At 36.5% G+C, this 16,445-nt stretch overlaps 1 protein-coding gene across 1 annotated transcript in view; it reads left to right on the top strand.

Moving 5' to 3' along the window:
- LOC128265366 (basement membrane-specific heparan sulfate proteoglycan core protein) overlaps nt 1–16,445 on the top strand; it is an 88,179-nt gene that overhangs the window by 17,839 nt on the left and 53,895 nt on the right. The window contains 6 exon segments of the mRNA XM_053001324.1: nt 7,690–8,197; nt 8,499–8,676; nt 8,749–8,912; nt 9,417–9,530; nt 10,272–10,475; nt 10,913–11,143. Coding sequence (XP_052857284.1) covers nt 7,690–8,197; nt 8,499–8,676; nt 8,749–8,912; nt 9,417–9,530; nt 10,272–10,475; nt 10,913–11,143 — 1,399 coding nt within the window.

The following is a 16,445-nucleotide window of genomic DNA, read 5'->3' as shown; positions in this document are numbered from 1 at the left end:
AAATGCGCACAAAATACAGCGAAGCGAAAATATTTTAGTCGGCGAGAACTGAAATAAAAATCGTATTTTCATAATTTAAAGTAGAGAACAACCATTTTTGTAAGTTTTGTAGCTTGGATACAACCACATTTCTCTTAAACAAAATATCCATGTAAGCAAGCGGAACTATTTAAAAGAATTGCTCTTCTTGATAAATAATTTTTAATGATCTCAATTAATGCTGGTAATGTTACCGAGAACTCGTTTGGTTTTTAATTTTTTTCGAGCAAATTTGTAAGTTAATTAGACACATTAATTACGCGCAATTGTTGGAGGGCCGAAACCTCACAGTTCAGGTAGGCGAGTAATGCAAATTGATGGACTGCTCCACATCCCGTCTTCAACATTTGTTTTTTTTTTTTTTTGCGCCCCACTAATGCAGACAAATGACAGCCAAAGGCACCTGAATGTGGCAGGATGAGGACATCCCTTGGAGCATCCGCATCTTTGTCACGTAGCTTCTAAGTGCCACAAATTACGCACGCAAATTGGCTTTGTTGTGTCAGCGGTTGGGTAGGTGGCTTGTGGGTGGTGGGTGGTTGGGCAGTGCTGCAGCATCGATAGTTTCCCTGCAATCGGTCCGATCCACAGAAAGAAATAATGAGCACGTTTTAAATACTGCTAAAAAATTTAATATAATTTTCAAAAGGGATTGCGTATAGGGATTCCGGTAGCTTTATGCTTTACTCCAGCGTGTTGTTTATTGTAATTAATACATTTTTAAAGATAAACATTTTTTCACAAAAATTGTTCATCCTTAATTGAGTACTAAACTATTTTTATAAAATTTCTAGTACTTTTAGGAATTGTTTTTTTGTTGAAAGTAATATTTTAAAAGATTTAACATTTTTTCTATGCTCTTTTCATACAAATTTATAATTTTAAATCCATTTTAAACTATTCTCATGCGTTTTTTAGAAATGAAAACAAAACTATTTTCATTTCAAAAGATAAACAATTTTTTGTTCGTTTTTTTTCATAAAAATTTTTAATTGTTTAATAAGTATTCCTAATTTGTTTTAGGAGTGAACAAAAAAAGCTCTTCATTTTTGTAAAATTTATAATTATTTTGATTATTATTATTATTAATTATTATAGTTTAAGAACTAAACTATTCCTAAACTTTTCTTTGGAACAGAAAACTATATAATGTAGTGTAATAATAAATTTAATTATTATTAATTTATCCCTTGAAATTATCTTAGATTGATTTTGTTCTAGTTACAAATTGTGTAAGTGTGTTTGATGTTTGAGACAGAGAGTATTTATTTTTTTCCGAGTGTATGCAGCCGTGAAGAATGAACAAAATTCGCCCATTAAACGGGGCTTAGGACCAGCAACAACAAAGTAACTGCACTTCCTGGGAGCTGTTCATATACGTATATTTATACATATTTTTAGAGGGCTACAAGGGGGGGCGGAGGGGGAGTGGCTCAAGCTGGCTGACAACTTAATATGAGGCACGAACCAAGTCAACCAAGCCGGCCAAGAAGCCTCAAGTCTCAAGCCCTATGTCAAAAAAAAAGCACTGAGATAGTGGCAAAGGGGGGAGGAAAAGCTGGCGAAATGCTGCCGACAACTTAAAGGCGTTAATGGTCGTTTGTTTTATGAGAAATTGCCAAAACGTGAGCGGCATGCAGAATTTCTTTCCTGGGAAGGAATCACACAGAGACATCAAAGCGCCCAGGATCAACAGTCGCCAAGCGTGCCACTCTATATTTTTTATATTTTCTGTATTTTTCTTCAGCTTTTTCTTCTTTTGGCTGCGGGACGTGCCAACCTTGGAGTGGCTTCAACATTTAAATGAGTTTGTGCAACATAAAGCATAAACAAAAAAAGAAAAAGATAATAAAAGTACGAACACAAAAAAAAACAAAACATAAATATTAGCGTCAACAACATTGTCAAGCTGCGCTGAACTTTGACTGCCTTTTTGCCACCTCAAACCACAAATCAAAGCTCAAGCAGGTGTCAGTGTAACCACTTTGTTGACTGCTGTTTCTGATACCCTGGAGTGTGGTTTCGGTTTCTACACTCCGAACTTGCCAAGACTATATATATAGATGTAGTGTACATGTTGAACTCATTGCTTAAGTAAACTCAAATATGGAAAATATATGGAAAAATAGTCCCTTAACTTCATATATATTTTATAATGATTTAAAGGCATTACACAGGGACTTAAAGTCCCATAGTTTCTTAAAAATATATTTGAAAATTGTAAAAACGGTATTTGATTATTCTAATCCAACAATATGTAGTTTTCCTCTTGTTTCTATGTCACTTGTTCCCTAACCCATTGTTGTGTGGAATTTAATTTCCTCCCCATTGTAAGTGCATCCCACATGGATTCTCTGGATGAGCAGGTGGTTCAGAGGTTCGTTCTGAGATCTTTGGCCAGAGTAAATATAAATAATAGGCGTAAATACAACAGGTCAGTTCACAGTGGCAATCAACGCGACAGCTGAATTGAATTATTTGTTCATGTCCGCAAAATAAAAGGTTTTCATCGGAAATTTAAGCAGAAAGAAGAGCGCGTGAATAAAGGCAGGAATGTTTGAAGCTTTCCTTTATTTTTTACTTTTACTATTTTTTGTTTATTAAGTGAAAAATAAAACAAAATGGATTATCAAAAAGTTCATAACAACTAAATGTATACAAGAGCCGGCTATCAAAGCTATATACTTTCCAAGAAATTCTTTTTATATCTCTCATAACATTTGATATGCAAAAACCAATTAAGGTAGTTGGTTTTCCAATTAAAAACCCTAACCCACATATATTTTTCAATGAAAATTCCGTGTGTGGATAAATCGGACTTTGATGTGGATGAAAATGCGAACGATGATGATGATGATCATCGCCCCAGTTCCATTGACGCCCACGGAGAATAAAAAAAAATGTATATATGGGGAAAAACTAATTAAATCAAAGCAATTGCTAAAACGTACAGTTTAATTAAGAACATGAGACACAAGAGGGCAGCGCTAAATATTTCCTGCTGAGCGGGTTCTCGGGTCCGGAATCGGAATCTCGACATAAATCTGGGTTCCAAGTACCCGGGCAACCAGGTCGTTTTCCCAGATCGGTCCCAGCGGAATTTCTGGTTGCATCTCGGAATGATGATTGACGGCCATCATCGCGTAATCTTCTCTTGGCGGAGGATTATGGCGACAATTGCTTTGCACTTGCTCCACAGACCCAGATTCTTCAGCTTGATGTCACTCGATGCACTTTCCTCCATTTCCATTTCCATTTCCATTTTCACCTCCAATCTTCTCTTAAATACCATACACACGGCGTATGCGCAATTTTTGAGCTTTACCTTCGCAAAGGCGAAAAACAGGAATTCGACTGGCATTATTTGCCAGGCAATTACCTTGACGCTAGTTTTTAATCAAATTTTCACATGTTTCTACCCCCAATTTCCTTCTCCATTTCCCCCCAGCTTTTCCTTTTACGTTTTCCCGCTTTCAACTCTGTCTCGCTTTTCTGTGATAATTGTGGCCAAAACACAAAGTTGCCTCCTGCCACACATGTGTTTTTTGCAGACGGTGTGTGTCGGTTTCTGCCTAATTCTTTATACTCTTTATGGCTGGGTTATATTTACTATACAAATAGTATTTTGTGATTTGCAGACCTATAGTCTTAAACCTATTCCAATTTTTCGATGTCACCTATTTATATCTATATTTATGAATAATACATTTTATGTATCCATATTTGTCCAGTTTGTTCTATTAATTTTTTGTAACACTTTTTATTCATGGTTATAAATTTGTTTATCTAAATATCCTTTAATTATTCCTTTTAGTATTTAGGAGTTCTTGAAATATAAAACATTTTTATTTTTTTTTAAACCCTTTTAAAATTCCATCCATCCATCTTGTTATTTGTGTTGTCCCTTTGTTTGTGTGTGTTTTTGCTTTATTTTTTGTGGTCTTTTGTGGCTTGCGAGCTGAGAGTTTTTGGCCCTGCCACGCCCCCAGGACAACCGCCCGCCGTCTGGCGTGCCTTTTGGCCACAAATTGTGCGCAGTCAGTCAGTCAGTCAGTTAGTCAATAACTTTTTCTTTCGGGTTTGTCAGTTTCGGTTACAAGCTACCCTATCCTTTCCAAAAAATATATATTTCTAGATGTGTGGTGCGATCGATTTAACGAGAATTGGCTGGCTGTCTGCTGCGATTTTTGAACATGATGAAAATAAATTGCCAGCACACATATGTGCGCCAAATTTATGACTGGCCAAAAAGGGGGAGTGGCTCAGTCTCAATGTGTAATTTGTCTTGCAGGAAATGAGGCCCGCCGGCAGGCAAAAAATAAATGTAGAAAATCTAAAAAATCGCCTTGTCCATTTGTGGGTTCAATGCACGCACATAGATTTTATTGGGGGTTGCCCCAAACTGACCCACTTGGTGTTTCCCACTCCCCACGCCCCTTCCTCCGAAACCCCCCTCCCACACACACACACACGCGCACACACACCAACACCCACACACTCGCGAGCAACAAGTTGAGACAATTGACAGTAGCCAGGCATTCTGTCTGCTTATTTTCCCCGCGGTTTTTGTTTTCTTGTTTTTGCCCACTTTTCTCTTGCATAAATCTAGATGCAGATGCAGATGCAGATGCATTTCGCAAAAATGGGTTCAAGGACACTGCGTTGTCATCTAATTGGGCGGGCACATAAATAACATTTCTCATTGTTTCCACACCAGGTTATTTATTTATTTTCGCCGTTCGCACGTTGCGTATGCGTAATAATTCATTTCATTTGCATTTGCATTTGGCATTCACAGTGGGGGCAGAAAAATAGTACCGAAAATTTGATTTGATTTTTGATGTTAAGTCAAAAAGTAGTCGAATAAATATGAATTAATTTTATATAAAATATATTAAAAACTTAAATATGATCGTACAATCGTGATCGATTTGCAATAATTTTTTTGTACTTTTCGAAATAAATAAAAAGTGATATTTTCTCTGAAGCAGTTGTACATCTGATGCGATGTGGGGCGGCACAGTTTGGGAGCCACTGTAGGCCATGCTGCTTTTTTGCATTAGCGAACAACTCGAGTAATCACAATAAACGCCAGGAATCTGTGTCAAGCATGCCGACTGTCCGTCCGGCATACACGGCAAAACTACTCGCCGGAATCGAGGCTAAAAACGGTCATCAGAAAAAATCTTGATTTTGTTTTATCGTTTCATAAATTTTAATTTTATTTCCAATTTGGGTATTTGATTAAAATTTGGTTTGGGCTTAATATTGTTTTATTTAAGTGTTTCTAAAGTTGTTACATTTGGCTTTATTAATTTTGTATGTTAAAACTTATGAAAAAACAAACTACAGCAACAATTTAAAATTTTTAACTAAAATCACCGCCTATACTTTATGTTAATTAATCATTCAAGTTAATTGCTAACTTGCAAATCGATTGAAGGCACTCTTAAATGTAATATTGATAGCAAAGACCTGGTTTCGGCAGCATTATTATGTGTAACACACACCAAACAATCAAAAACTTGCCGAAAAACATGGGGCCAACTTCGAAGACGTGGCACGTGACTGTGCAGCTTCATAAGCCAGCCGTTCAGCCCAAAACCTCACAAAACCACCCGATTTCCTTCACCACCTCTCTATCCTATCGACAACGCAGACCCCTGAAAAAATAAAATCAGACACAGCGTAGACAAAACGCAGACAACGCTTAAAAGTCAAAACCACACTGCAGCCAAAACAAAACGGCAAAACTTGTCACTGAAGATTTTTCAACATTTCAAACATGTTTAAAAGTTATACTTAATTCTCATACACTAGACAATGAAATTATTTTCGATTTTATAGAAATATTTATATAATTTATAACTGAAATAAGACAAAGTTTAAATTTGTAATGAGTAAACATAGAACACTAAATTAATTTTCACTACCAATATGATCGAATTTACTTAAAATTGTATGAATTTTAAGACGCTTCCCTGTCTTTGTGTGTTAACAAATTAAATAGTACATATGCCTAATGTTTCCACCTTTTTTTTCAAACCTCCAAATGCTATCTGTCATTCCTGTGTCTTTCCATTATCTTTTTAGTTTATCGAAGTATTTCGATAAGAGGATAGAAGGGGCTCGGGCCATGCACATTTGGCCCACATTTCATTTGTTCCCATACAAATACAAACACTCTCTTGCACTCACAAAATTTATGTTAATAAATTAATTAATAATGTACGCAAGATAAGCAAATTATGATTGGACAAACATATTTTAAATCAAAATAACAATAGGGTTTAGACTTTTAAATAAAATGACATAACATGTTGAAAGTATTAAAAATATTATTAATTCTAGTGGTGTCAGACCTTTTAATTGTTTTTAGCAGAAATGTTATTTGGATTGAGGAAAATCCTTAATATACGTTTTACAATATTTATCACATTTATTAATTATCTATGATTATTTTTTTTCGGTGCATAGGGGACGTGGGAAGAGCGAAGTAGAAGAGAGCTTTCTTCGGGCAAAATATGAGAGCATCGAACATCAATTTTATGATCATTTTTGGTGCGGTGATCAGGGGCGGATAGAGGTCCCTAAAAAAAGGGGGTGGCTAAGCAAAAGGAGGTGGGCCACTATTGCTTGTGTGTGGCACATGTTGAACATGCGGGGCAAGTGCTTTTTATCAGCCAAAGACAACAAGAAATATGACGTAGCACGCGTCTTTTTCTGACACTTCCACTCAAAACAAAAAAAAAAAAGGAGCGGGGGAAGTTATAAAAAAAGTTTTCGTTTGGGGAAAGCAGAAAGTAGTGCCCAAAACGATTACAGACAAAAAAGAAAATAAATTAACACTTGAAATCAATGCTCAATCAGAGAGTCTACTTAAATAAATCGGAAGTAAACAGTTAAGTAAAAAAGGGGTGAGATATTAAAAAGGGGCTCACAAATGAGGAAAACTAAATAATGAGGAATGCTGGTTAGCTAAAAGTCTGAAATACTCCATGCAATTGCTGGGGTTTAATGGCTTATTTGATACTTTATTGTACGTTATAAAACAAAACGTATTTCTTTGTAAGCCCCCCAAAATCTGTTATTTAGATAACAGAACTCCCAAAAATAAAATACACTTCCCAGCTCCAAATTATGTGAAAGTCAACAACCATGTTATGTTTTTCGTAATTGTGGGGAAAATGTAGCCAAGGCACAGTGCTCGTAAAACCACAGCAATACATTGCTTTGCTTAGCATGGACAGCAACCAAATTGGCAAGCTCTTTTGCCTTAGAAAATAAGTAAAACATCTAATGAAAGCTGCTGTAAAGGAAAAGTGTGGTGAAATGGGGGAGCCTTGACAGCTTTTCTCAATGCATAATTAGTTTGCGCTGATTGTTGATCATTTTTTTTTTTACATTATTTTTTCCTGTCATTTTTTGTATTTTTAAAAGTTCATGTTTTTGAGAATTTTTTTCTAGCGATCTTATCAATTTATTTGTGAATGGTTCATAGCGATCTTATCATAAAAAATATAAATATGGTTAATATCTTTAAAATTTTATTCCGCTTGAAGGACCTTCTGTTTTTAAAAGCTTATGTTGCTTGCGGTCCATTTTTATCGATATTTGTTAACGTGGCTTTTTTGTTCGCTATGCTTTTAGCAAATTACGCCCTTCAATGATGACCTGGATTTTATATTGGCGGACGACCAATTGCCGGGCAACAACGAGACCGAGTTGGCCACTAAGGCTAACGATGACGATGACGACGATTTCCTCGAGAGCGAGGATCTAATGCGTTCATCAGAAAAGGACGACTTCGAGGAGACGGAGAATAAGGAGGACCTGCCTAAAGGTAACTGGTTTACCCAGAGTGTCCATCGCGTTGGCCTCTCCATCAAGAGTCTCTTTGGCGCTGATGAGAATCAGGAGCGGAAGCTGGAGCATGAGCGGACTCGGCGGAAACGCCAAACTGCCCATGATCGGCAAAAGGAGCTTCGCCGGCAGAACAGGGAGGAGCGGGAACGCAAGCGGGAACAGGAAAAGCATCAACGCCAGCTGGAGAAACAGCGTCTGGCCAAACGGGCCAATGACGTCACTCGCAAGCGGGCACCTTCTGCCGATCTCTACGACGAGAACGAGGCTTCCGGAATAGAGGAAACCGCCATCTGTAAGTCACTCATTCAAATTATGTTTATAATTGTTTTAAAATAGTTCCCAATTTGAAATTCTAAAATTTGGAGCTTTCATGCTTAAACCGCGAGCTCTTTAGGACCAACTAGAATTTAAATTGTACATTTTAATTTAACAGCTACATTTGGGTAAACTTTCTAATAGCTGAATTTTGCTCTAAGTAAATATATTTAAAAAGTGAATAAATTAATTAATGAATCTAACATTTTTAAAATAGAGATATCTGTGTGTAAAAAAGGTTTGAAGCTTATTAAGCAAGTAATTCTTTCTTTAACTAGATCGTACCTCCTTCGTCGTTAATGAGCCATATTCGACCGACTTCAGGGATCGGACTAGCAATGACTTTCAGAACCTGCAAAAATTTATAGACGACGATCTGCGCAGATTTTTCCACAACGCTTACGATGTTCATGATGACGAGGAGCAAGAAATCCGCAGCATTCTGGAGCGAGTTGAGTAAGTTTGATAATTTATATTACTTTGCATCTTTATCATGGCTAATTCTGATCGTATTTATAATTTTCTCAGACCGACCGAAGACAGCTTTCAGGTTCGCGTGCATCTCAAGATAGAGATTCCCAGTTCTATAACCGACTTTGGTAATAAGTTGCAACAGAAACTGAATGACTTCAAGCGCATCGATCAATTGGGTGCTTCTGCCGATAACGCCTTTTCCTTCACAGAATTTAGTGGTGAGTCCCTAAGGATCCAAGTCAACAAAATTCCTTTCTCTTTTTTCCTGCGACTATCTGCTTTGCTTTGGTGTGAGATGCCGCTTAAAGAAACCTCTCCAATTCGGGGAAGCGAACTTGTAGATTTTATTATTGAAAAACAATTGCAATTAAAAAATTATTTTATTCCCACTTTTGGTAACCAAAAACAGTATATTAGTTTGTGAAAAAAATTTTAAAAGGTTTGAAATCACTTGTAAAGGCGTCAAAAAGTATGCTACGATATATTTTTAAAGTCAAAGACCTCGAAATAAATGCGAAGAGAGAGATGAAAATATACTTCAATACTTCTTTTTAAGTGATCTCAAATCTGAGGAACTTCTGTATATTTATCGATTTGCTGTGGTTTTGCTTTAAAATGAATTGATAATATTTAATACGGTTTGCGGTTACCGAATCACGATATTAAAACTCTTTCTTTACCCAAAAACCCAAAAAAAAAATTACTAAAATACCCACCAAAAGCCCCAGAAGACACTGTGGTTCCCCGTAAGGACACCGGGTTGACGACCTTTAGAAACGAGTTCCCTGTAATACGAGTAGAACCCAAAGATGTTCCATCAACCACCGGTCCCAAAGGTTTGTCCATTTACAACGAACCGGAAAAATGCGAGATTGCCCCAATGTGATTAACCCGGCAACCCTCGAACCTCAAAAAAATAACTATATATAAACGCTAACCTAATCTGTGGGTCTGCTCTAGTTTTTATTTTCTCATAGTGAGTTTTTATCAGGTACTGTCGTTTACGTGTACAGTCTAAATCTTAGTTAGTTTCTTAACTTTTTACAAATTTTGAACTATTCGGACCTCAAAATGTTGAAGTGCAATTGTCGCTGCGTTGGAGTTACCATACTGTATAAAAAAATAGCTTTAGGTATTTATGTAAAAAAAAAGGTGCACGAAAAGTGAAAAAAAGTGAATGTTTGCAGTTTTGTTTATTTGTAGGGATTTATTGGTAATCTCAGTCATAATAATATATCCTGTTAATGTTTTAGCTCGCAAAGCCGTTTAAAACGTAATTTTGAAAGGTATTTAAATATATAGAGTTATTTGGGTGAGTTGAGAAATCAAATGAAATCCGGAGTAGACCTTTAAGTGTGTGTCCTTGAGAACGTGACCTGTGTGCTTCACCTTGTGACCCCTTGCCTCTGTGAACGTCTCTCATCATCGAACGCCTCGCTTTATGCCATACACCGCACCACACTCTGTCTCATTTCTGTGATCTCCGTCTATAAAATTCTGTATCTGTCTGTCTTTGGGAAACTAAGACACCCAGAAAATTCAAAGAGCCATCGCTAATCCTCTTTGTGACCTCACAGATGAAGGCGATCCGATGCCGATCGATGTTAATTACCAGCCAAATCCAGTGCCGGTGGAGGGCTCCGGCGATGACCTCAACTGTCGTGGGGATGTCACCTTCACCTGTCGTCACAGCGGGAAAATCATTTGCGATGAAATGCAATGCGATAGAGTGAGACAATGTCCCGATGGCGAGGACGAGGAATTCTGTCCCTATGCACCGGGTAAATGCGCAAGGACTTTAATAAAAGTTATCCAACTCATCATAGATTGTTCGACATAATCGTCTAGTCCCACATCTCCCTACTAAACCAATTTGTAAAGGGGGGCTCATAATATTGATATATACATATCGTTACATCGCCTAATGGAGCTGCAAAATGGTTTTCCAATCACAAATGTATCGGAAAAGCAAGTCTAAGGGTCGCCTATTTAATTCCTATAATCTGATCGAAAATGTGCCCAAAAAATGCAATTCTTTGATGCTTTTGCAGCTCCATCTCCTACCTCAACTAAAATTCAATGGATCATGTAGATTATAGACTCAAACCTGTCCAGATCGTTTGTTCATTTTCATTTTATTTGGCTTTTTTATATTGCTTTGATTTTAATTTTAATTTATATTTTCGTATCTCTTTTTGTGTAACGTTGCGTACCTCAGTTTGCACTGAAGATCAGTTCAAGTGCGACGATAAATGTCTGCCGCTGGAAAAGCGCTGCGATAGAGTTACGGACTGCGATGATCAGACGGATGAGGCTGCCTGTGATTCGCAGCCAGCACCAGAGCCAGAAGAACCTGAGCAATCACCTGATCCTGAACCCGAACCCGAACCTATACCTGATCCTGAACCTGAACCCGAACCAGAGCCTGAGCCAGAATCACAAGAAGAGGGTAAGTTATTTCGATTCTTTCGCTTAATTTCGCTTTATTATTCTTAATGTGTTTTAATTATGGGGATTTTGGAGCTTTCATTTTTATTTGGGCTGAAAACGGTTTAGAACGCTACAACTTAAAAATACCTATAGTACAACAAAAAATAAGTTTTTTACAAATTTGTATAAGGATTTTGATTTCGATCGAATATGAGTCATAATATAGAGAAAAAAAGAAAATGTATGAATTATTTAAGCAGAGAAAGCAGTACGTATGCGTGATAAACTCAAAGCCCATATAAGTGGATGAGAGTAGGACCTAAAAATGTTTCTAGAAATTTGAACCGCCATAATTTACACATGTGGAACAAACGAATTCCAACTGCATTAGGTATAAGGAAATTTCCATGCCTCCGCCGATTAACTCACATGGATATTTAAAGATTTCTTTATATTCCTAATGAGTCTGCCAAACTCTACCCTCTACTCTACGTTTTCGGCTTACCCATTTTCGAACAAATGGAGCAAGTGAAGTAAGTTTTGGACACATTGTCTTTAGTTTCTGATCAGATTGTTCTCCTTTTGTAGAGCTCTTGGCTCGGTGATCTCATTGTTCTAATGTCTGCGATCTGCGCATTCAGAACTATGCCCTCTGTAATGGCCAAATAAATTCCGCATATTAATTGGCCCGATAAACGAATATTTCCACTGAGTGCCACACATGCCATTCTGTTCATTCTGTTCTTTGTAATATCTTTTGTATTTTATTTATGGCCTTTTGCTCGTTATTGTGCTCTTTCAACTTGAATTAAGTTTTCATTCGCGGGCAGTCAATTGGGCTAAATATTTGATATTCTAATGGATTTCCAATGCATCGGGACCAATTGGTCTCCTTCGGGCGGCATCTTTTGGCACATAATCGAATGAATTTATTTTTTTCTGGTTTAACTGAAGGCATTTTTCAGTTCTAATTTTGCATTATTTTTGAGGCGATTGGTCGAGTTCAAATTTGAGAAATCTAATCTGAATGACTTCTGTGCTGGTTTTTCGGGTTTTCTCCCGAAATGTGTTCAAATTTTACACATTGACCCTGAACACTTTGCATCAGCTTACCACTCCCAATCTGTTTTTTGTTTGTTTTTTTTTTTTACTTCAACCAACCTCATGCTGTGCAAATTGCAACGAGAAAGGAAGCGCAAACAAAAAAACATAAATGTAAATAGCAGAGGAGACAAAAAGGCGAAACAAGGGCTTCAACCAAAAAGTGAAATTACAAGGCAACTTCTTTGCTCACACCCACGCATCCAGAAACCGCAATTGTAGCACCCCAAAAAACCAGATTACAATATCCATGAAATATGCCACAAAAGTCGGGAGCGCAACGAGAGAAAAAAATATGTTATATAGATGGTGATTTGGGGTCTGACAGGCAGTGTGTGCCCATAGAGAGTGTGTGTTTTAATTTTTGTTGTTGTTTGGAAGCTGCACTGTGTCGACAGCTAACAGCAAAAACAATTTGCAACAGATTAAAATTACCCCTAAGCGTATTATAAACTTAAATAATCCACTTGCAGTGCAGGAGCAAGAAGAGCCACCCCAAAAGCCCGAGTCCCGAGTCCTGACTCCTTATATCCTTGCTCGCAGATTCCCAGCTCGCTTTTACTACTTTGGGGGGCGTGTTAAGTGCTGTCAACGAGATTAAATGCAATGTCAGAGGTCGCCACCCACCAAACAGCACACACGCACCAAAAAAAAAAAATGCCACCCGAATAAAAAGTTGTGTCCTTGGAAATTTAATGAATTTTCCACACTCCACTCCACAGGGCATCCAAAAAATGAAAGGGAGCTGGGAAAATGGGGTGGAAAATGGGATACGATGAAATTAGTTGGGATAGTTTGTTAGGTATTTTGTTACACGATTTCTTTTAAATAATATGGGACTTTAAAGTTAACATAATAATCAATAAATATTTTGTAAATGTATAATACAGTTACAAAAGAATAATATATTAAACTATATAATATAATAACATATTATTCATATATTTATTTTGTTAACTATAAAACGAGTGAATTTAATCGTTTGCTTCCTATAACCTATAATCTATTCCATAAATTGTAAAAGCAATTTTATTAATTATAATTTTTGGTCATACTTGAACTTTAACTTTAAAAGACTATCTAGATACTTGTATTTCTTTCAGAGTTTATAAAGACCAGTTGAGTGCCATGAACGACAATAAGCCCTCCCATTTTTTGGTTGTATTGATAAACAAATGCATATTTTTTAATTGAGCTCGAATTCTTGGCCATCAGGCAACAGACCTTGAGGCGGATTCTTTAGTTCGGATTCCCTTTTGCCATTTGGGTTAATGAAGGCAATATTCGTGGTTTTCAATGCTATCTATTTGTTTTTTCTACACTCTTCGTATTTTTATGCTTTTTATTTTTTTTGGCTGTTATTACCCTCGTTGTTGTCGTTCTGAAATTCGAAACTTCCGTGGCTTTTCGGATGGTTTCGAAAGTGCGTCAATGGGAGCTGCTGTGCACAGCTTGCACTTGAAGCTTGAATTGTATTTTGTGTGGCTCTGCTTTTATCATTATGCAATGTAGTTGGGAAATGTAATTACTCCCCTCGCCGTCGACCATTTTGTAATTTGGTATTCAAAGTTAGATTTATGAACCGTATGTGCATGTATTTTTTGTGGCATATATTTATTTTTTGTTCGCTTTTGCGGCTGCATTAGGTTTTTGTTGATTAAATTTGGCAAAGACAACTTGCACTTTTCCCCGCTCCTTTTTTGGCGCGAGTCAATTAGCGGCTTCAGTTTGCCTGAACTGTGTTAAATGGCTGCAGATTTCAATGTGCATTTTGCCCAGCAACCACACACGAGCATGAGTACCAGAAAATACAACAAAAAGAGAACACGTTGGAAAAAAAAAAACATTGCACAAATGGACAAGGAAAGTGGGCAACATCTAGGTGGCCACACATATGCAAATTGAATTTGCCAGCCAACGCTTTTCTTTTCTCGCCGAGCGCCAAAAAGGGCGAAAATTAAGCCAAGAAAGAAATACACAAACAAGCAAAAAGCAAAACAAAAGAGGGGGAAGACAAAATATAGAATGGTAGATATAGGAAATTTGGCAGTGGATCCCATGGATACCCTATAAAATATATTCGAAAACGTATATTTTCAAATTTCATGATATTTATGATGAGATATTTTAGAGACGCTTTTCAAGACTCAATATAAAACTAAGTTAAATTTATAAAATTGACCCCAAAGTTACCACACAAAAACTATTTAGTATAGAACTGATATTTAAATTATTTGAAACATTAATGTACTTCTAGTTCCCACCTTTTTCCTTAGTCATTCTAAGCTTTTTAAAAGACAAGTTTATTGTTAGCTTTCGTTGACATGTGTCCTAAATCATGTTCTATGGTCCATAAATTCTTCTTGCATTACGTAACTAAATCTGGGTATGCAATTGCCATGGTCATCTGGAATGCCAGTTAGCCATATGTCAGTCACATTTAACATTATTCTTTAAAAAAAAAAATATTTGCATTCTTCTAAGGTGTTTCAAGTGTTCAATATTTTGTACATTTGAACATTTGAACAAAAAATACATTTTTTTCCGAAACAAACATTTTATAATTCGCATATACCTTTCTGCCCCAAAAGACCTGCGAAAAATCTGTTGAAATCATAAAAAATCATAACAGCAAACAATGCTAACCCCTGCCACGCCCCCCGCCCCTCGGGGAGCTGTGCATGTCTGATGAGCGTCGTTTGTGTGTGTGTCTGCTTACACGTTTACCCGTCTGTTTTTGCAATATAAAACTATTTGCCATCGTTTTGTTGCAAAAAAAGAAAAAGCAAAAAGCTCCTTTTTCTTCGCAAATTAAATATTTCAAATACAAAAATAAGTGCAATAACTGACAGAATCAGTCATATCAAATTTATTCCCAGATAAAACATGCGTATAAATGTGTTGCAAAGGAAAAGTGAAAAGCTTGGCGCGCCAATTCCGTCAATGTTGCTTCCTTTTTGCGTTTATCGATATATATAAAATGTGAAATATTAAACGTAATATAGGAAAAAATGTATTGTTAAAAATATATTCGAGAGTTTGCCAAAAATTTGTTTAAATTTGAGGCTTTGGCGCAAGCGCAAAAAATTCTATGTGCCCAGCCAGCAGCAACATGTTGCAGTTATGAAACACCGAACCTTCTGCAACATGCTGCCATCACCTGGTTGGCTGTTTATACTTCGGGTTTTGCATGTGTGGGCGTCGGATGTCGTCATCTTCGGTGTTTTGTTCTTGCTTCGTTCTTCGGTTTCGCGCTCGTGTGCATAACAAGCAATGCTGCCCTGTCGACATTAGATGCCGCATCATTGTTGCCAGCCATAAAAAGAAAACACATTTTCCATCTGCTTTGGAAAATATGAAAATAAAAATAAAATTGAAATTTTTGTATATTTCATAAAAAACGTAGTTGAAATTTAAATTTAATAAAAATAACACAAGAAAATATGTTTTGTATTATTTTATAATTTGTTAATTTTATAGTATAAACTCTATAATTTTGTACCATTTTTGTATATATTATTTATATTATTGCATTCATAAGTTTACTTATCTTCTTTATTGAGATGCTTGCATCGGCAACATTTTCTGTGCAAGTCGGCAACATTCCGCTACGCCTGCTCAACGCTTGGAACGCTTTCGAATTTTCAATTCAGTTCAACGTGAAGCGTTTGCGTGTGCGTTACGTTGGCGCGGTCTTAGCTCCAGCTTAATAACACCAAAACACATCCTTACTTCTCGATTCTCTCAAAAACCGCTAAGCTATAATACCAGAAAAGTGTAATCAAGTTTTTTTTGTTACTTTTTTTTTGGAAGCCACTGTGCTGAAAACTATTTAAATAATATTCAAATTATAATCAGCCTTTGGTGTGCGAAATCCTCTGCAATTCTGTTCTGTGTGCGTGATCTCAACTTTGTGCAAACTTATCTCTTCCCAGTGCAACGTTGATTTTGGACTTACGTTTTGTGACCTTCGTAGATAAAACTCCATCATCTCGTCATGTAGTCCTAACACCTTTATGGATTTTATTTGCTTATGCAAATATTGCTCAAGGATTTCTCGGTTTTTCCACGACTTTTTCTTTGCCGGTTGCATTAGTACATTTTTTTAATTAAATAAAGATTTTGTAATATTAAGGTCAAAATTCATCATATTTAAAATATGAAATCAGATTATCTATGGAATTATTAGCGTATTATTAGTGACACAGATCACATTTTCA

This window comes from Drosophila gunungcola, unplaced genomic scaffold (assembly GCF_025200985.1).
Source record: "Drosophila gunungcola strain Sukarami unplaced genomic scaffold, Dgunungcola_SK_2 000115F, whole genome shotgun sequence".
Classification (NCBI taxonomy): domain Eukaryota; kingdom Metazoa; phylum Arthropoda; class Insecta; order Diptera; family Drosophilidae; genus Drosophila; species Drosophila gunungcola.
This window is presented reverse-complemented; position numbering and strand designations above follow the sequence as displayed.